The 22,187-nt window shown below is 41.2% G+C and overlaps 1 protein-coding gene across 2 annotated transcripts; it reads right to left on the reverse strand.

Moving 5' to 3' along the window:
- Positions 1–1,040: 1,040 nt before the first annotated feature.
- dtx4a (deltex 4, E3 ubiquitin ligase a) lies at positions 1,041–21,937 on the reverse strand. 2 transcript variants are annotated; one of them, XM_012874780.3, is made up of 9 exons: positions 21,578–21,937; positions 21,104–21,318; positions 17,363–18,548; positions 5,849–5,910; positions 4,720–4,881; positions 4,572–4,633; positions 4,131–4,451; positions 3,951–4,040; positions 1,041–3,857 (listed from the first exon to the last, which is right to left on the reverse strand). In XM_012874780.3, the coding sequence occupies exons 2-9, from the start codon at positions 21,309–21,311 to the stop codon at positions 3,627–3,629; spliced, it is 2,322 nt and encodes a 773-aa protein (XP_012730234.2). In that variant the 5' UTR covers positions 21,312–21,318; positions 21,578–21,937; the 3' UTR covers positions 1,041–3,626. The 2 variants fall into 2 exon arrangements, with proteins under 2 accessions (XP_012730234.2, XP_021178326.2); XM_021322651.2 differs by lacking the exon at positions 21,578–21,937 and adding an exon at positions 21,409–21,520.
- Between the last annotated feature and the right edge of the window lie 250 nt (positions 21,938–22,187).

Below are 22,187 nucleotides of genomic sequence, written 5' to 3' on the forward strand. Positions count from 1 at the left end.
ACTTATTGAAGAAATGTTGAAACTTGCTTGAGTTTGTTCTCTGTTTGGCTCCTGGTCTTCTCTTCGACTCATTTTGGGTTACTGAGTCCAAGGCTTAGGGAAGACTAGATTAGCTCTTCCTCGCTTTTGTGAACCTGTCATCCTGAAGGGTGAGGGTTATAATGTTATCTCTGGTAACAGCCAGAGGCATGTGCTGAAATCACCTAGGCAGCAGAGTCCTGAAAATAATTCAAAGTTTTTTTATGTGAAGAAGTGAAAATTAGAAAAGATGACAGGCCAAAGCGTCTGTCACATACTGGCAGCGGTGTGAAGCCATCAAGAAGTGTCCAAAGACAAGATCCTGACCCCCATCTAGATGCCAGGTGTGAATATGTGTGCGGCATTCCACGTACTGTTTCAAAATAAAAGCACTATATGAATGAGTGAATTATAGGATGTAAATATAGCAATCTGAAAGGCGGTTTATCTTGAGTTCACTTAAAATATGAGAGAGTCGTGTAAAACTTTAGTTTTTGATCTAAAAGGGGCCAAAAGTTAATTTAGAAATTCCAAAAAAAAAAAAAGATGCGTCAAATAAAATGTTGATTTGCAAAATGTTGCTTTGCATTACATTACACCAACTCGCTCCTGACAAAAATCATCCAATCATTTGCACCCAAGGTAAAGATGTGTAAAATAATTTAATCTTTCATTAAGTATGGTATGGTGTGTGTGTGATGGTGTGGGCCTGTTTCTCTTTCACAGATGAGATCAAGAAAGAGCTTTTTGGAAAGAATCCCTCCAGGTGGGTCCTGCATAAAACGAAGCATATGTGGGAAATCCCCTCATACCCAGTGTTAAGTATTGTGGAAGACCCATAATGCTGTGGGCCTGCTCCTCTTTCTAAGATAAGGCTGAGATTGTTGAAAACAACACTCCAGGTGGGTTCTGTGTAAAACAAAGAATAATAAACTGAATTTGACTGACTTTTTTTTTTTATAACTAGGATAAATTAAGAAAGTATGTACTTGGACTGTTTCTGTGGTTGAACACAAATTAACTTTTTTTTTTTTAATAATGCGCCTTGAAATGTATTGTGAATAGGTGATGTACACATAAACTGGATTTAACTGAATGGATGTTGTTCAAAAGCACTTCACCCCCTTCAGTTAAATACAGTAAAGGATCTGTGGCGCTGTGGGCCCGTCGTAAATGAGACTATAGATGAAGATTTTGGGGGGGAATACCCTATGTGGGTCCTGCATAGTACAAAAGATGAATATTTGAAAAACGTGATAGTGGACTTCCAGAGAACTTCTCCCACACCGCCTCCCCTCACCATCCTCAACAACAGTGTGTCTGCTGTGGATCACTTCCTGTTTCTAGGAACCACCCGACCTGAGATGATCCTCACACATAGACACTGTCTGGAAGAAGGTCCGGCAGAGATTGTACTTCCTAGTACAACCTTCCTCAGGAGCTACTGATCATCTTCTGCGATGCCACTGTGTGGTTTGGCTCATCCACAACAAACAATTAGGTCTGAGGAGAGGGAGGAGATCATCAGGGCTGACCTTTCCTCCATCCAGAAAAAGGCCAGCTAACATTTCTGAGGATTCCCACATAAACTGCTTAAGATGTTCACCTTGGCGCTATTAGCTAAAACCAGCTGCCACCTAACAGAAAGTCCACAATGTACCTACAATATTATCATGTTATCATGCTTAATTTTACCAATCCAATCGTATTTTGTTAAAATGTATATGCTCATAAACACAAGAAAAATGTTCCTATACACCTCTTTTTTGCATATTGTACTTCAAATGTCTTAAATGAAAGCGAAGCAGAAACTGAGATCAAATTTCTTGTTGCATGAAGAAAATTGCCGATCAAACTGGATTTGAAGATCCCCGCACTGTTACGTATGGAGGAGGATCTATAAGAGGTGAGATGAGTCTAAGATTCATGTTTTTTGGAAAGAAACACTCCAGGTAGGTTTTGGCATATCGAATACCTCATGCCCACTTTAGTTTCTCTTCTAAGGCCCAATGGACCCTTTGTTAGAATGTCTGTGTTGCAGTGATTGGAAAAGGCTGGATGTTTTAAACAGAAATCTGGTGGCCAGAACATTCAAAATGTGTCATCACCGGGTTTTCTAGGGTAATCAAGCACCAAAACGAATGGCACGTCAAAGAAAATGGTTCACCACACACAAAATGGACCTTCTTCCATGGATATTTAGTATGATCCCGTAAGCCATTTTGGAAGAGTTTACAATAAGTCTCCCTATAAAAAGTAATCTCAAGCCCCATTCCTGGAGCAGTCCTCGTAGCGTTTGTACAAAATAAGGGTAAACCACATCAGACATCAGTTTGCTGTCTAAATCTTAGAAAACAGTTCAATTCAAATTTCCGCACAGAAAACACATACATAAAGTATCATAAAGTATAAATATTGATCCACATTAGTATATCCCCACACATCTCCGTTACAACTCACAGTAAAACAGTCCACTGAATGCAAACTGACTTTGGCCAAAACAGAGTCCACTTCATTAATAGTCTTTTTGCACCTTCTCGTGATAAAAAAGTGATCATGACAAAGAAAAAGAAAAAAACATTGACCACATTCTGTAGTGTGACTAAAGGCTGGTGTCTCTTTTGTGTCTTAGACACACAGAAATCCTTAGAAGCAAACTATGGTGTTTTCTGTTGATGCTAAGTAGAAAGCTCTGTGCAAACTCTGACGTGAGGCAGGGGGGTCTAAATCCTAGCCTTTTTTGGGGGGGAATTTGCTCCTCCTGGAGGGGCTATAATCCACGATTCAAGGCTTTCCTCTTTTAGTCCTGAACAACAAGACACAGAATGCTCGTAAAAGCAAACGCACTCTGAGGAACAACTGGTTAGGGAATGTCCGTTTGCAACCTTACCAAATACAACATCCCGAAAATGGCGGTTTATAAAGAAAATACACTTTTGTACATCAGCACACCGTTGGCCCGAAGCCAATAAAACAATACAATGAAATGACAATAAAATAATATGGTAAATAAAATACAAAAACAATAATGAATGCAGCCAACATCAAATATCAAGTATTTGTAATATTATAATACATTTGAAAAATCAGACAAAAGGGAGTGCAGTTCCGAAGATAACCACCAGAGGTCAGCACAGATCCATGCTCAGATATCCTGTTGGACACTTGATTTATCTCAAGTTGAAATGTTTTGCTTTGTTGACGAAGACTTAAAAACATAGAAACGACATATACTCTCACTTAAATTCCTCTCTGAGTCCAGCAAAGCAGCAGCAGCAGCAGTAAACACCTCAAAATGACTGAATACCTCAGCTACATTCTCATCAAGCCTCTCTCGTGAAGTCTCAGTGGGAAAAAAAATGATGTAGCTTTTTTTTTTTTTTAACTATTATGGACTTATACAAGCCCTGTGGCCTTGATGCTTTCTTTACTGCATCCAAACAGAAACAATCTGCCTCAGTCATCAGAAGCTGAAACCATTCCTGCAAAGTATCTTCGAGCAATTGTTAATTCAGAGTCAATCTGTTCCCGTTGCCAGACGGCAGCTCAAAGGACTCCGTCCTCACTCCGGTTCCGTCGCGTCGTTCGGCCTCCGAACATCTGTCCGCTCAGTCTCTGGGTAGACACTCTTCCTCTGTGATGCCCTGAGCCCTCAGCTCCTCCAGCACGTTGTCCAGGTGGCCCGGGTCGGGGTAGCCGTGGCCCGTCAGGTTGGAGCCGAACTCGGTCTTGTGGTGCACCTCGTTCCAGATCACCGTGTCAGACTCGCCGGTTGTGCTGGACGTGCCCACGGAGAAGATGAGCCTGCGGTCCCATGCTACCAGGAGCAGTCTCAGAACCTGAGCAAAGGAAATCAAGAGTGAAGCTGTGTCACCGTGACCGTCGCGGGTGTGATGGCTGTGAGGAGGAGGAGGACGTGTTTCTCTATTTACCTTGCGGCCCTTCTCACTGTCAGGGAGGTAACAGTGTCTGGGGAATCCACGCGCCGTGAACGGCTTTCCTGGATTTGGATGCTCAGGGCCCTGAAGAACACCGCAGCCCAAACAGGCATGAGCACAAAACAAAACAATGCTTCTTATAGTTCTGCTTTTCAGTTACGTTGCGACTCCTACCTGGATGCCAGGAGGAATGTTGTAGATTATGCGGATGGTTTTGCAGTCGGGATGTCCCGGCAGCGAGTGGGGGATGACGTGGTACTCCATCTTGCCCGGGGGCTGATTGCCCGTCTTGACCCCGTAGATGGTCTTGCAGGTGGGGCACTGCAGGCTGCCGTCCTTGTTGCCGTTGTTGTACATGGCGACGAGGCACTGGAGGTGGTACTGGTGACCACACTGCGCCAGGCGGCCCACCGACTCGGCCCGGGAGATGCCGCCCACGCCAGGACCCTTGTAGCCCGAAGGCCCCGCCAGGGCCTCCATGCAGATGGTGCAGTCCTGACCGGGATGACTCAAGTTAGCATCGAAAACCCAAGCCCTCCATTCACCATGTAACACGTGTACCATAGCATCAAGTCAGAACACAGCAAAGAGAGACAAAAAAAAGGCAGAAATCACCTCCTCTGGAGGATTACGGACTTTTTGAAGATACCGCTTCACCACTTCCTCTGGTGTCTTGCCTATAAGATAAAAAAAAAGCAAGTCAGGTTTATTATCGGTTTGGTCAGTCGATAAGCCACATCATGGCACAAGCCAAGAGGCCCACCTTTCCGGGCTTGTTTCTTTGTGGTCTTGCGGCAGCAGTGGCCCAAGCCGGGCACGGGCTTGATGTCGCTCTTGCTGACGGGCGGGGGATGGAGTACCAGCTTAGGCGGGCGGGTGAGGCAGACAGGAAGTCCCGCTGCGCTCATCAGGATGCCTGTAATACCTGTGAACGGCCAACAGGGGGAGGGGGGGGTCATGTTTGCGCTGCCTCCTGAACGCAGCGTTGTGTAAAACTATAGTTACACACCTTGAACTTTTTCACATGGAGGTCTGGTTTTGAAGCACAAACCTCGACGCATTTTATTGGACATTTTATGTGACACAAAGTAGTATATAGCTGTGAAGGTGAGGCTAAACGACATATTATTAGCTAATAAAAAAAAAGTGTGGTATGGTTTGTGTCTTTAGTTACACTGATTCACAAACCCTAATTCTACTTCATAGAATTAGGGTTTGTGTCTCCAGATTTACATTTCTAGAGACTGAAATTTTCTCTCTAATTTTCAGGCCTTGCCGCTAATTCTCAATAGGATTTAGATCTGGACTGGACCGTTCTAACACATGAACATGCTTTGAGCTAGCTTATTCCATTGTAGCCCTTGCTGTATATTAAGGACTATTATGCATCAGTCTCAAGTCTTTGTAGCCTACAACAGCTCTTGTTCCTTTGTTGCTCCATCCATCATCCCACCAGCTCCACTAAAGACAGGCAGCCACCAAAGCATGATGCTGCCACTGCCATGTTTCCCTCCCCATTAGGGGAAAAAAAGTTCAGTCTTGGTCTCATTTAAACAGATCACTGTCTTCTTTGTTTGCTGGCATCCCCTACAAACTGCAAACAGAGCTTCTTATGGCTTTATATGAACAGTAAGTTTCTTCACGCAAATTGTCAGTTTTTTTTAAAACAGCTTGTCATCTTCTGTCATCTTCATAGCAATGCACTACTTTGTGTTGTACTGGGACCTAAAATCCCCATAAATGCGTTGATGTTTCTAGTTGTTACTGGACTAAAGGCAGAAAAAGTTCAAGGTGTATGAATGCTTTAGCAAGGTACTGTCCTTCATTAAGGAGCAAAAGATATTTTACAATTAAAATAAGTAATAGTATTGATGTTGTGTGTCTATTTTCACCTGCCAGGGCAGGATGCACAGGGCTGGACCCATTCAGGTTCTTTACTGGAACGGTCGGCACTCTGAAACACACAGGAAACACAAAGTTCAGTTAATCCACACACAGAGACAGACAGCTGGCCCAGGATTGATCGTCCCTGTGACGGCTCAGCACAAGGCCGAGCCATCAGATTCTGATGAGTCACATGTAAACAGGTAGAGCTGCAGCTGACCGCGGCATATGTCGGCTTCCGGTTCAGTAGGTGTCACCAGGTTAAGAGGCTTTGGGAGACACGTGGAGACAGTAGCAGATGCTGCCAGTCAGGACTCGACATACTGTCCCATAAGTTATCCAGATATACCACTTCGAACCGTTTAAGGTTTTATTTCAGGGTTTAAGAGCGTCACCAAACACCTGACTGACTGTAAGGTGTCCCCGAGGACATACCATGTGAACTACGCTGTTGATTCCTTAGTAAAAGCAAAAACTAACCGTGAACACAACCAGTCAAACGTATGGACTCACCTTCTCATTCAATGGTTTGTCTTTATTTTTATTACTACCTCTGAGAACTCCTTCAAGACAGCTGGAACACCATTTCAGGTGACTAACCTAATCATTAAGCTCAATGAAGAAGGCCAAGATTGACCAAAGCAGTGATCAAAACAAAGAAGAGGTATTAAGAAAAGTTAAAATATACAAGATGTTTTGATTTATTTCACAATTTTGTTTTATACATAATTCTATATACTTCCTAGTTATAGTTTTGATATCGTCACATGATGTCTTTTCATGTATCTACAATATATAAAGTCATTAAAAATAAGGAAAAGCCATTGAATGACCAAGGTGAGTCCAAACTATTGACTGGCAATGTACATCAGCGGAGGAGAATTAGTCATCGAACCAAACATTTCCACATCAATCAACGAGACAAGCTGACAACGTTTAGGTTCAGGGATCAGACAGCTTTGTGTTTTATTTACATCAGAAATGTGATAAATGACATCTCTTTCAGTGTCTCTGCTGGTTATTATGAGGTGAAAAACCCACACAGATCTCAAAACGTGTCACACAGCCTGCAAAGAACGCCAGCTGCCCCGTCGGAGCTTCGTACTTACGGTCTGCTGTGTTTAATGACAGTCATGGTCCTCGCTCAAACGCACCGAGGGCTCGAGATGTTCCAGTGACAAAAATCCACCCGTGGGACTGTTCGTCTTGGTCTAACGCGGTTTTGCAACCACCTCTGTCTGTGTTGTGCTTTTCCTCCGCGCGTGTGCTGGTGACTCACGTCTCTTTGCTGCTTTTAAAGGGCTAAGCCACCTGGTCCCATCTGTTGATTGAACTCTGGTTGGAGGCCAGCGATTGGCAGCGGGAGGGATTACCTGCGAATTATCGCGTCACTCTGCCAGGAGGCTGAAGGGCCGGCAGATACAAGCTCAAACAACAGCATTTAATGCCGTCCTCAACACAGATGTAGAGCTATTTCTACTACAAACAACGGCTGCATGGTTAATATTTCTTGAGCCATTGGATGTTAAACTGTATTGAGAAAATCAGTCCTATTTATGTTTAATTTTTTTGGGCTTTTACTTTCATTTCAACACATTTTCTACTCTTTACTTCCTGTTTTCTTGTCTAGTTTTATTCTGTTTTAATCTGTGAAACACCACAACTAAATTAAGCAAATTTACATTTTACAGTAAATTATTAAATTACAAGAATTTTTGTAATATGTATATCTATTGCTTAAAGAATATGTGCATAAAGTAATCATACGTATGTATGAAGGTCAAATTATTTGTGTTTTTTTGTTCATTAATTTGATGTGAACTGTATATAATAAAGCATAGAACTGGGATGGCTTTACAAAACCCGAATTAAACAACACATAAACCAAATTACACATACAGCCTCAGTAATATTTGATAAGCAAATTTTACATTTCAGCATGCACTTTTTGTAGTCATTAACAAGCTTCTGGCATAATTCTGATGGTCATTTGATCGCTCTTCACATAAAAATAAATGTAGAGTTAATTTAAAATGGGTTGACTTCCTGGCTACAGCTGGCTTTTGAGCATAGTCCACAAAATTTCAGTAGGATTGGAAAGTTGAGATGGATTTATCAACAGATGCTGCATTATCGATTCCAAAACTAGTGTGTTCAAGATCTTTGTCCTGCAGAAACATCTGGCAGTGTCCAAGTTTCAGACATCTAGCTGTTGCTTTCTGGTTAAGTTAAAGAATTTGGAGGAATCCCCCGTCTTTCATTATTCCATCAAATGACAGGGAAGCGGACCCACAGCATGATGCTGCCACCACCATGCTTGACAGCTTAATTCTTGCTTCTTTGGGATGGAAGTTAGGAAATAATGAGTAAATCTAAAGTTGATTGATCTCATCAATCAAATAACTATTCATTAAAGTGGCCCTTTTTAAAAAAATACCTGAGTTTCTCTTGTATCAAGAGGGTTTTTTTCCTAACACAAAGGGCTTTTTTTTATAGTAAGCTGAATTTAAAATAACAAGCCCATTATATTTTATCAATGTATTAATTGTTAAAATGTTAAATCCTGACTGAATAAACAAAAAATTTGGTTTTCTCACACATCATGAAACTGAGACATATTTAGATAAAATAACAAAACAGGAACCTATTAGGTCACTGAATAGAAACAAACAAGATGAACAGAATAAAATATGAAACACTTCACGCAAGCCACCACCTTCAACCATGCTTTTGACATTAGGTATCTTATTAATTCTTTGCGTAAATAAAGCTTCTGCTTTTCCGTCATCACATCCTCGCCTGTCGAGCACATTGATAAGCTTTGGTTGAGAAGATGACACTGCTCCGCCATGCAGCACGGCTGAATGGGCGCTATTTAGGTGATAACTTAAGGAGCTTGTCGAGTGTTTATATTTAAAAACAGAACCGCATGAGGTGTATTTTGTAAAATAATCCCACACTGGACTTTAAACCATTTTAACATTCTTTTTCTGGCATGCCTGTGCCATGATTATTTCTCTTATAATTATCATGGTTTGGCTTCACAAAAGGATGATGAACAGTGGCATCCTTCTGTGGATGGGAGTCACACTACAATGCTAAGAGAAAGTACATCTAAGCAGACCTTATTAGTTAATTTCATTGAACAAATATTAATCTAATTAATCATTATTCAACAATTCATTTTATGTTGATTGTTTTTTTGCATCCCTACTTGGCTACTATGACCGCTGAGTGCAATGTTTGTCTCATCTGACCACAAACTTTCAGAATGTATTTAGCTTGTACATGAGGCAGGGTGCAAATTTCAACGACCTTTCTTTCTTCTTCAGTTCCATTTGTGTTCACTTCAAAGATAAAAAAAAATGTTTATTTACATTCTTACAGTGCAAGATAGGTTTGAGACTGAGTGGCTCCTCATAATCAAAACTTTCACCAGACGGGGAAGATTTAAGTCTTCATCCAGACCTTACCAAATTCATGATACATCTGAATAACATCCACTGGTGTATAGTTGTTTAAAGTGATTATCTTGGAATCTGTGGTTGTTTAGAAATGGCTTCAAAAAACCCTCAGAGGAATTAAATTAACAATTCTCGTTCTTAGATCTTGGTGAGGTTCTTTGACTTTTTTTGACTCTCCCATTGATCTAAGCATGCGTTTCAGACCCTTCAACACCGTTCACAATTTGTGTGGGTGTATGTACATATTTTAGCCTGTATTCATAACTTAGACAATCCCCAATGCATTCAGTTATTTTCTCTCATAGCTTTAAAAGTTTTTGTTGTATAATTAATCCACATCGGAAAAACAAACCGTTGAAATACGCATATTGTGACAAAGTCTGAACTTAACATGACATTAATGCCAATGATGAGTGTATGCAAACCTCTGATTAGAAGTATGTATGGGGCACTACGTGTTTTTCATCCAAATAATTTATGTGCCACTGACTTGGAAAAATACCTCCCTGCATTGTGCAGTTCCAGTTTTGGTCAGTCTAATTACACACGGTCCTTAAATGCTGTTTACAAAACAGCGTCCTGGTCGTGGCAGTGCACCTTCCTTTCGTGACCCAGAAAACACGCTTCCCTGACTGACGTATTTGTGTCAGGCGGGAAGACGTCAGCGATATGAACGAAAGATTAAAAAAAAGGCGGGAGAAAGTCAGAGAAGGGAAGGTAAAGTAGGCGGAAAGGGATGTCACCCAGTCACGTTTGCTTTGATCCAGAGCTAATCCAGAGCATTAGGGCAGCCTCCATCTGCAGAGTTGGATGATGGAGATACACAAGCTGCCGTATGTGGCAGCAGACGCTTTGCAGATGCAAAGCCCATACCTCAAACTAACTTAAATTAATAGGATAAACGCTGGGAGCGGAAGCAGAACAACCATTGCGACACAATGCTGGGGGGACGTCACACACAGTGAAGAGAGAGAGAGCAAAAGTGTGTGCAACAGGTGCAGCAGAAGCAACTTTCGTCACTGTGATAATCTGTGACGCTGGAGACCCCCCCCCCCAGACTTTAACTATTTGCTTAGAGACCATCTGCTTCATTTCACTTCAGTTACTGTCTCCACCAACCCAGCTTTGAAAGGCAGTTTGTTTTCTACTGCTATCTTTTACAATACTTTCAGTCCTAATTTTGGTCATAATGGTGCTGTTGCAAAACAAGTGGAAACAAGTACATTTTCAGGCACATTTTTTTATTGTGATTTAATTTTTCCTATTATCTCTTTGAAAGAGATTCAATCAATAACATTTATAGTGGATGTATGCTTTATATGTCCCGAATCAATCACATTGTCACAATTATTTCATAAAAAATAAGTAAACATGTGTTTTTTCAACGTTATGACCAATAAAGGAAGGACCAAAGATGTATTCTGAGAGCACATCCTCTAACAAGTTCACCACCGTTTTTCGCACACTTGTAGTTCTAAAGATCCCTTACAAATTTCATGGAGGTTTCAGTCACATCTTCATACTTTTGCTTCTGGTTCAGAATCCATATTTTCAGGCCAGAGTGTCAAAAACGTTCAAACTGTTCTGCCTTGTTCCCTACAATCATCACCCATGACCTTCCCTTCTCTGTTTCCTGACACAAAAACAAACGTTTTAGGAATGTTTTCAGACAGCCGTTACTCAGGTCATACTGTGGTGCACAAATGTAGGTCTGTAAGAACCATTTGAATAGAGTCAACTCCACACAACCAAGGGGCAACCGCAGATTTAATAGATCAGACAAACTGTGATCCAGAGTAGGTCTGCTGTGAAATCAAAGCCTTAATCTGCATTATTGCTTGTGTCATGAATTAAGTTCTCAGCAGGATTTTTTGACAGTTTAAAGGCAATATCATGGGGGAGTTTGAGGAGGTTGTTGCTTTAATATTTATTTAACCATGCAGCAAAGCATTGCTGAGCTAATGACAGCTAGCTTTAGCTTATGTTGTCCGAGAGGTTTACAACTTCCCTGTCACAGATACATGAGCTTTAGTGAGCTTTTTATGCTCATAGACATCTGTGTTGTACTGTGTTAGCTTAGCATGTAGTACCGGTCAGCATTACATTTTTCTTGTCTGTCTGCCTGTGAAAGTATCTCAGAACAACCTTTTTGTGTTAATCTTGACTATGGAGTTGCATCATGGTTTCTTCTGGTTGTTCTGCACATGTTAACACACTTTAAGACTTCAAGAAAGCAAATTTTTTTGGTCCTCCAACAGACAAATTTGTCGCATATAGGTGCAAATAAGCAGGTAAATGTGTTCAAAAACACCATTTACGCAGCTGGATGACAGCGTAGCGGCCTAATCACAGCGTCATTTTGACAACTGATGGTGTAACAGCCCGTTATGCTCAAATGCGCTGGCAAGAACCCTGACATTACTATTACCAAAAGTAACATTATGTTTTCTATAAAAAAGACTGGCTGTACAGAAGAGGGCTTTAACAACAAGACAAGATGAAGTTGATATGATTAAAATGTGCAGAAATTGAAATACTCTCTCTAAAGAGGGACATTCTGTGAAAGTAGAAATAGGTGTTTTTTGGTTCCGAATCTCTTTTACGTCACGTCGACAATGAGCTGCAGACAAATCTGGAGTGTCGCAGCCTCCCCCAAGCCCACAACATAATTTAGCATGAAAAAGTTTGGCGCACAGCACTATTGCATCTTTGCTTTGCATTCCTATGGCATATAAAGACACGCAGCTGTAAAAAAGTAAACAACTTTTTAGCTATGCATCTGAACACTTAACATAACATACAGTAGATTTTCTTTTTGCACACGCCAATATATAATATTTGCCATGATGATCACAATTCAACGTTGCCACTAATATTGCATATATTTGCAACTGCTATCAAACTGACACAAGTGACACTAACTAATTTTGCAGCAGTTACCCAATAAAAACATTACTTGATGTCAAACTATTCTATGCAGCCGCTCTGTCTACAATGATGAAGATGCATTCACAGTGACACGCCAAACATTTGGAGGGATTGACACACGGGCCAGGTATTCCTATTTTTGGTTAGATTCTGGTAGTATTTATTTGAGCATTGAACATTCAGTCCAAGATGATTTGGCAATTAATAAATATGAAAAAAGGAAACAAAAATATGGTCAAGTTACAGCAAAAGTAAAAAACTCAATTTGTGGTATCAGTAACAGGTGCATCCTATGTGATGCACATATAAAAATACGTGATACACTATGAATATTGTTGTCAGTGTTGATAATGTTTCACAAACTGTTTAATTTCTTCACGTTTAGACCTCTGTAAAGTGTTTTTGACATACCAACATAGGTGGCGAGTTAAGAAGCCGTGTAAAAACAGCTATTTCCCCCAAAATCTGATAAATGCCTACTTGAACTCTAGATTAAAAGATTAAATTTCCCCCATATTTCTGCAGTTATTTAGTATTTTACATAAAGGCTACATAATAGCACTACACTTTGCACAACAACGCTACGTTTTAATGCACTTGTATAAGATGCATAGCGATTATCAGTTGGATTTCATCATTTTGTTGTGTTTTAGTTTCATACCTGCAGAAAGCAACGTGGTTCTTGTTTCCAATAAGGAAATCTGCATGTTTAGCAGCAGCGTCAGGACTCTAGTTACTACTTAGGGGACTTCTGAAGTAAAACCTAATTTTATTTAGAAGTATTAGAATAAAGGGGGCTGAATACAAATGCATGCCACACCTTTCAGATTTCTTTTTGTAAAGTCTTTGAAAAACCACGACTATGTATTAGCGTGTATATATATATATATATATATATATATATACACATTGAAGTTTATGGCTGTAATGTGAAAAAGTTCACGGGGGAATAAATACCGTAATTGAAAGGCTGTATATTTAGTTGCATTTCTGTCAATGAATATTTTTTTCTTTTCCAAATGAGTTTACCAAAGCAGCCAATATGTTTTTACTTTGTACTTTATGTTTAATTTAATCTCTAAATTTAATCAGGACAAGACATCACATTAGCTGATAAAGAATAAACAGGTTACTTAAATATGTTCCCGCATCTATCATATTGCCATCCTGATAAACAATAATAAAATACTTATACTGTGGATTTAACAACAAAAAAATTCCCCAACTTTTATGTGCATTGTAAAGTGCTACAAACAGATTTAGGTATAAACACAGCGAGCAGTCTTGGAGTGATGGGATCACCCTTTTATCCGTGACGTTCCATGGGGTTTTACAGCAGCAGCAGGTTGCACCATCTGCTGCGAGGACAATACTCTCACCTGTAACGTTCAAAGACGCGAGCCATCACGCCGTCAACCTGACATGAAATCCACAGATTACACAAATATCATGCCCCGCAGTTTTTGGAGTATTTAACTGTGGCTTAGTGGTTGTGAAACTGCTGCGTTATCAGAGCTGTTTTGGGTAATGCCAGGATTTAGAAAAGTTGGGTCACTGTGCTGGGCCACTGTTGGATTTGGTCACATGGAAATGATCCACACCATGTGGTCCGGTCTTATGTTTGACTGCAGCTGAGGCAGCTACGAGCAGCAGGCATGGATTTGAATTAAGGTTGACGAGATATTTTATACATTGTCCTCCATTTTTGATTAATATTGCAACAGATGAAAATATTATTTTACAGTGGAAGATAAAATTTAGCTATAGCTGAAATCTGAGTATATGGAGATAGACAGAAATTTCAGAATAAGCAACTCAAACAGCACAAGCTTTTATAGGGGTAATAAATGGCTTGAAACAGGAACACCAAAGTCAGACATTTTACTGACCAGCACCCCCTGGCTTTGACACTTGGAGACAGCAACATTTTATGCCTGACATATTTGACTAATCTGTTTTTTACAACAAAAATTTCTCCTTGACTGAGTTGGACATAGCTTGAAATAACAAATATAACAGCTTTATTTAGGATATCTACATATGTATCAAATTACATGCTTTTCCAGATTCACATTTCCCAAGTTCTAATTCAATTTCAACCATTTTTTAAAGTATAAATACAGAGGTTTACTGTGAATTTATGGCCAAAAGTGGTCAGCCGTTAAAATATAAAGGGTACAAACATCACAGACTAAGGATAGACGGATGGATGAATAGATGGATGACACTTAGACAATAGATTAAGGTGTGAAATCTGGAAAAATAAATATGTTTTATATTTACTATTCCCATAGTTATAAAGGCATGACTGTAAACTAGTCAGAACACTGTATATCATTATTTCCTACGTAAAACTGATAAACCACATCTATTCTTTGTGTAGAACACAATATAATTGAACATTCTGTGTTTCCAATCATTTGTTTTCATTGCTTAGTGCAGCTTTGTTTGCAACTCTACTCTACTATTGTATAACAGTCAATTGTTGCCAAGGGATAAAGCAGACAGATAAAAATCAATATTACTGGACTGTAGGAGTGCCCTTTTCACACTGACTGGGAGTAAATTCAGAATTTTGACAGTCTTTGGTTTTTGGTATGGAATTTAGGTCCAAACGTCCAAAACAAAAAGTTGTTTACTGGTATAAAATTACAGTAGGAGGGGACCAAATGGTTATAATTGATCCGGAGCCCAGTCAAACCCAGGCACGTAAACGCAGCTCGTTATGTTTCAGTGAAAACACGTGCTGTGCAGAAATATTAGCCACACTAAATGTTTTAAGGGAAACTTGAGGAAACCAGATAATTCTGGACAAAACTATAAATTTGGTCAATTGTCTATAACTTTGACAACTATTGTCTTGCAAAGCTTACATCAAGTAGATTTTTTATTTAGCGGTCAACATGTTTTTTTAATTCTGTCTTCTCTACTATTCAGCACTGTGCCTGTGATCATTTTCTGAGCATTTGCATTACAAATGAGAGGGAAACACTTATGAGAACTTTCAGTATGAATGCCCATCATTGTTTTTCCTCGCATATGTATGAACAAGCCTGCTGAACTTTGTCTCAAAGATTAAACACTCACACAAACACCAATGAGCGCTGATGCAAGACGCCGTGTTAAAAGGACTCTCGTTAATAGAAAATCCCTTCGACTTAATTCCTTCCACGACTTGCTGTTTCTCTGAACTCACTCAGTTTTCATGCATAGACAACTAACATGGGAGATAATGGCATCTGACTAATGGCAATTTAATGTACATTTGATACCTTAGGGATAAGCTATGCTTTCATAAACAGTCTGTTTATACTGAGATCACCATTGACAGACATTCTTTAAAAAACACACTTCTGTTTGCATTTAGCTGCCTGACACAATTGTATCAGCAACTTTGATACAAACAAATCTGGCTACAAGAAAGTAATTTCACAGGAAGCTATATATCTACTTTTAACTGAGTGTTTCACTTTCAAACTAGTGAAACTTTCCAATTAATACATTTTATGAAAAGTCAGGTCAGTAATATAACTGCCCAGTAACTCTTTTTATGTGTTAAACTTTGGTATGGGGTTCGGCGCTAGAAAGAGTGAAAGTAAATACTTTTGTTTTTCCTAGTTTTTCCCAAATTGTTTAAAGGTACCGTAATCTTGGTGTATGCTAACTTCTCAATTTTGAAGAGAGTAAATAAAAGTATTTTATTCTTCAGGCATTTACCAAATAGAGTTTTAAGTCCAATAATCCCAACTGACCTAAAACAGGAAGTGTTTAGTTGTGTTTGGTTGGTGGGTAGCGTGTATTGCTCTGATGACACAACCTGAGGAAACGTTGGCTACTACAGCACTTTATCTTGTAAAAGGACATTGAACCCCAGAAGTGATAACTCTGAAGATGTTCTCATTTCTAAAAATAATATGGTAACACATTGGCATACCTTAACAATGGTAACTGGCTAATGCTTCACATGATTCACTAAATCACCAAAACACTTTTACAGTCTCAACCCTCCCCTAGATGAGCATTTATGTAAAAAACAAACTGCATTTGTGTATCAAAAATTAAATGTCGTCATTCGATATTTCATATATTTCCTTTAAGCTCTATAAAATTCTCAATTAAAAGTATGCTTAATTTTTTTCTTGACTTCTTTACAAAACTGAACAACCTTTTTTGAAAGCATGGCTGCAAAAGGAAGCTTAACAGGTTTTGTACGAATTAGGCAAAAAGATTTTGTTTATGGAGAACTAAAGATCCAACATTTGGCAAAATGTTCATGAAAATCAACATGCCAACACATTTAAAGGGGACCCATTACGCAAAATTTACTTTTTGCATGTTTTTTTTTTACTTACATTTGGGTCTCTACCACTTCTAAAAAAAAGTCCAAGCACTAAAACCACCCCAAAAAAAAGCATCCAGCCATTTTTGGCAATAAATTAATGTTTTGTTGGTGCCTGAAAAACAAGCCGTTTCAAAAATCTAATGATTTTAACGTCAAAATGAGCGGGAACCACCCGTCACCTAGTAACCACAGCTGGGCCTAGCCCATTTGGCCTTGACCCAATCCTAGCAACAAAACGTCCACACACGGAGCTCCGCCCATGGCAGGATTTGCCAAAAGACTTTGACTGAAGGAAAGTGATGTCCCTACTTTTTGTTGCAAAGCTGCAGGTGATGGAGATGTAAGGACTTAAGGATGTGTCTTTTATATTTTGTACTGCTGTTCAGCATGAACATGATTTGTCATTTAGCACAAGCTAACCCTAACAATAGGCTACTGATAGCCCCTTTAGACATGTGCCAGTTCAGAAACTTTTGCCGCAGATGTACAGTAGTACCAATTGTGCATCTGTTTGCAGCCATTTTGATGCATATAAAGTGTGAGTTGGAGGGCGCGGCTAGCTCCAGCTTATTTGAATATGAGTGACAAACTCCTAAAACAGCTCATTCTGAAAGCTCAAAATAGCTAGAACTGTGGAGCAAAAATCTTAATAAACATGTTTATTATAGTCCATAGACCTATCCTTACTTGTTTAAAAGGAAGCAAAATAGGTCCCCTTTAAAACAATTCACTCAACAAACAGTCAAAAACGTAACACAACCTCTTAAGTAGCACGTTTTTCGACTCACCCGGAGGCGATAAGAGCTCGCGACTGAGCCATGGCGATACGCTGCAGGGCAGGACGACTCAGACCGGCGAGGCTAGACCGCGGCGGCAAGGGGGCGGCGCAGGCAGCGGCACCAGATGAAGACACTGGACCGAGAACACGGGCAGAAGGCGACGGCGTGCAGGTGGAGGCTGCTGTGGAGATGAGAGCCGGGGCTGGGGTTGGCTGCGTGGGGGCCGAACAGGAAACGGAGAGGGACGAGGAAGCTGAGGTTTGAGGTGGAGGGATGGCGGCTGACATGGGCACTGTAGAGGGCGGAGGAGGTGGTGGGGGAGGGGGTGGGAGAGGAGGAGGTGGGGGACGGGTGGAGGAGATGGAGAGAGCGGCGGTAGCTGGCCCGAGGAGGGAAAACGAGTGTGTGAAGCTACTTCCAAACCCGAAGGTGTTACTGCCGACACCGCCAGCACCAATAACACCCAGCCCCCCTGTACCTCCCACACCAGTCACATTGTAACCACCAGTCGCCCCAAATCCAGAAGTCCTGTGGGGAGAGAGAGATCTTGATGACAGCGACGGGGGCCGGGGGAGAGTCAGAGAATAGGAACTTCCTGGGATGGGGTAGCTGTTTAGTTTGGGACTGGGTGGTTTAGTCTGCGGTGGTCTTCGCCCCAGAGTGTGGGCAGTGGGCATTGTTCCTGCTTTGAGACTTAGCACCAACATACACTGCTGACAGGCGCAGGGTTGTCCTAAAGAGGTGATTGCTGAAGCAGGAAGCGCCCCGCTTGGGTAGGCGCTCCCGTTTCCAGTCCCACTGCTGCTCATCCTCATCCCCATGCCTACGCCGGAAACGTCAACGCTGAGCAGTCCTCCATAGCCGGGTATGGATGCGGGCCCCCACGCATGGTGAGACTTTGGTAAGGGTCCGGACACCAGTGGGTATGCCAGGTCGGAGCGTCTCTGGATTCGTCGGCAGCGCTGCGTCTGTCCATTGATTTGGGTCATGCTTTCAAAGTCGATCAGGTAGCAAAACCCCAGTGGTGCCAGGTCTAGCCAGGGCTGCTGGCGATCACGAGCTGCCTGGATGGCGATGCCCACTTCTGTGTCGTATGCGATCCAACTGCCGGCGTCGTTCTCCCACTCCCACAACCAGCCTTGGCCTGGTGCTGAGGAGGGATCGTAGAAGCTACGTCGTACTGGTCGAAGGGTACCTGAAGGGAGAATCACACCACAGACAAGACATATATCTATTAGGAAGATTGGGATTAACTATAAGTTCTTATCAAGGGCTGCACCACATAAAGAAAACACTGACATTGCTACATTATTACTGAATATTGGCAACAAGAGTATGCATGGCACCTTAAATGATTTAGCCAAGCAAATACTGCAACCAAGCGATATTGCACACATAGACACTGCAGCGGCTGTTGTCATTGAACTGATTTCTCTGCTCTATACCTCCAGCCTTGGTTTCCTTGACACGTTGCTTCTAAGAAGTCAGCCGTTCTTGGACTATTTTTAAGTTTTGGTCTTGATCAATAGTTCTTCACGTTTTCTGAAGGTCATCTTGGTTACATTTTCACACACTTTACAGTCTTTGTAGCTAATCATTGCATCCTATTGTTCAGTATGCATTCAAAATGAAGACGGTGGACAGTTTGAAAGGCAAACAAAAAGCAAACCCTTATTTGGAAGTCAAATCTTTCAGAATTAGGAGAAAAGCCACATAAAAGCCTTCAGTTGGAACTTTCCTCTGATCGAATAACTATATGGCAACTTTTCTTGTTTGATTGGCTCTAAATACCTGAATGCCATTCTCAAATTGTTATTGCTGCCATTTTAATAGATTTTCGGCTGAACAAATGTGATGAAATGCTACAAATCCTTTTGGAAATGCTCAGTTAGTGAGATAAATATTTGTAAAGAAGCCGTCAGGTTTCAAAGGAGCCATCAGATTCACTTGAATCCCTCCTGTATTCTCCAAACAGGAACGAGTCTGACTGCTGCTAACTGAAGGTTAGACGCAGACAGCTCATAGCTACTCTGCACATCCTCACTTCAAAAGAGCCAAACTATCCCTGGCAGAGATGTTATCTTTCTAGACTACTAAGCAAACAGCATGATGTTGTACGACGGGCAGGTGGACACAATTTACTGCACTGCTATTTGCACTGAACAAGGAGAGTGTAACCCTGACAAAAATCAACATGGGCTTTATTTACTTGCTGTGAATCTGGGCAAACACGTTGCCCCTGGTAACAACGGCCGGTGCTCTGGACTGTGACTGGCTGAAGGCCTTGATTTGTTTCAGATGGATGAGCTTGTGAGGTAGAAAAAGTGTATCTTTATCACAAGCGTATTTGAACTGGCATGCTTTCCCTTTTTTTTTAAATTATCAAATTATTAAGCATGCTTTCTTGAACAATTTTGTGATCTAAGTTTAATTTAAGTGTATAAGCCATGGGATATGATCAGCAACACACAAATGTGTGTTTTTTTACACTATTTATGTTACAGTGTTTATCTTTAAAATCTGTTTAAGTCAACCTGATTCAGTCAATACCTTCAGATTACTCACACTCCCTCACCAGTTTTTAGCTTGGGGCAGAATGAGTATGTCTATTGTTTTAGGCTGGAAAGCAAACAGCACAAAGACTTTTGTCAGCCGGCGCCAAGAGAGAGCTTTGTAGTTTTGGAATCTCATCCAAAAGATGGAAATATTTGAAAACAACAAAACAATATTTAGCAAAACGCTGTTGTATTTGACTGCTTATGTATGATTTTCTCTGATTAAAGGGATAAAGAACTAAATCTGCATGTCTTACTATGGTCCACATGGATTTAGTTTCTAAAGCGTGGGCTAGATGGAGGCTTTTTATATGAGAACCCTCCTTAAGTTGGCTAAAAACAACCTGCATCAACAAAACCAGCTGGGCACCCTGTGTAGGCCATGCTCGGTCACCAATTAAGAACACATGTAAGACCAATTAGGGTTCCCTTTTATCCCCCCCGATGCATCTCAGTAAATTATAATATTGTTGAAGTAAAAGTAAAATCATATAGTGTGGAGAAACATTACACAGAAAGATATATTTCAAATGTGCAGTTCTGTTAACTATGACGACATAACTTGCAGCTCATGATTCAATTCAGCTTCTCATAAATTTACAATAGTGAATAAGATGGTTCACGTCCTTCTCAGATTTAGTTTTAATAATAATCTTGTCGTTCCTCATAATCAACATGCTTCTTCTGACTTGGAGTGGTCCAGCCAGAGAATCTGGTGAACAATCTGTCGAGCTAAAGATGAGGTTGATTTTAAGGAGGCCTTCCAACGTTCACCAAAGACAAATTATCTGAATACCAGTCGAAACATGCAAAAAGCTGATCAGCAATTATATAAAAAAAAGACTTTCCCACGGGTTAATGAGAATAATAAATACGTTTTCCACCTGGATTTTCTTTTACAATAGAATAGAAAAAAAAGACATTAACCCACCCAGACAGTAGAATGGCTGGGCATTTGGAAGAAAGTAGCAATTAAATAAAAAAAAAGCAATAGGTGGAATTAAAATAGAATTCATGCACAGGGTTATCCGAATCATATGGCAACAACGGCGACAAAGCATCAAACCATGAAGCAAGAAAGAAAACGCTCCCAGAGAATCAAAACAACAGAGTCACACAGGGACGAAGCGAGAGAAAAGGCCCTTCTCCTCCATGTCACTGTTGCGCCCCACGGCCCCTCTCCTCTGAGTCTCACCTGTGTCCTGTCGGAACTGGTGCATGGAATGCACGTCGATGATGTAAGGAGAGAGACGAGAGTCCACCTGGCCGAGGACCACGCTACCACCCCGCGGGTCGCTCCGGATGACCGCCTCGATGTGGTGACAGACAGCCGGGCTGTACGGCCGCCAGCGTCCGTGCTCGTTCAGCCATTCCCATACCACCACGGCGGATGCTAGTAACATCCTACTCCTGCAGACACGGAAAAGCAAATAAGTGCCATAACAGCTTGGCATATAATTCTAGAAAAAAAAAAAAAAAACATGTATATGAGCAATAAACCGTGAGAGGTGCTGGGGGTGGCGGCGGGGGGGCATTTAACGACGCCCTGCAGCCGCCGCGACGTGCATCCTTGTGCACGGCGGCTTTGCATCCATCTTGCAACCCAAACGCGTCCTCTAGATGCGGATCTAAGCGCACATCGCGCAATGACAGTCCATGCAAACTGTACCTTCCATGTCTGCAGTCTGATGTATGCAGCAGTCAGCGGCTCCGGGGGTGTTTTTTTTCCCTGGGAGAGACACGGAGGTTTTCAGGTTCCGTGGAGCCTGCTCGCAGGATGGTTGCATCTTACTCCCCTATGCAGATGAGTGACGTCTGCTGAAATCATTTCTTAGGAACAGTCAAGTTTGGGTGAGAGAGGAAGATACAAACTGGATGCTCGCAGTGCATCCAGCGACCCCTACGAATAAGTTACAGGAATGGTGTGATTGTGATATAACACGTTTACGTTCCTGTGGGTCAGGCTGGCTTTCCACCATCACAGCCTTCGCTGTTTAGATCGCAGACCTCTTGCACATATTGTTGTGTTGTGTGGGGTTGGTTGCGTTTTGTAAATTATTATTTCAGCTCATCTTTATTATGTTTCTGGTTTGCTTATTGGTTCATCGGTTATATATCCATAACGCAGCTTCGCGGAAAACAAATACCGCTTCCTTTCCATAAAGCAGGGTATCCAATCAGATTTGAGCAAGCGCCTTTTTAACCAATCAGAAACCGATGTCATAGTTATAAGCCTTCTGTTGATTTATATGTTGGAGAAACGCACATATGGCTTTTTT

The sequence above is a fragment of the Fundulus heteroclitus genome, chromosome 14 (genome assembly GCF_011125445.2).
Source record: "Fundulus heteroclitus isolate FHET01 chromosome 14, MU-UCD_Fhet_4.1, whole genome shotgun sequence".
Taxonomy (NCBI): domain Eukaryota; kingdom Metazoa; phylum Chordata; class Actinopteri; order Cyprinodontiformes; family Fundulidae; genus Fundulus; species Fundulus heteroclitus.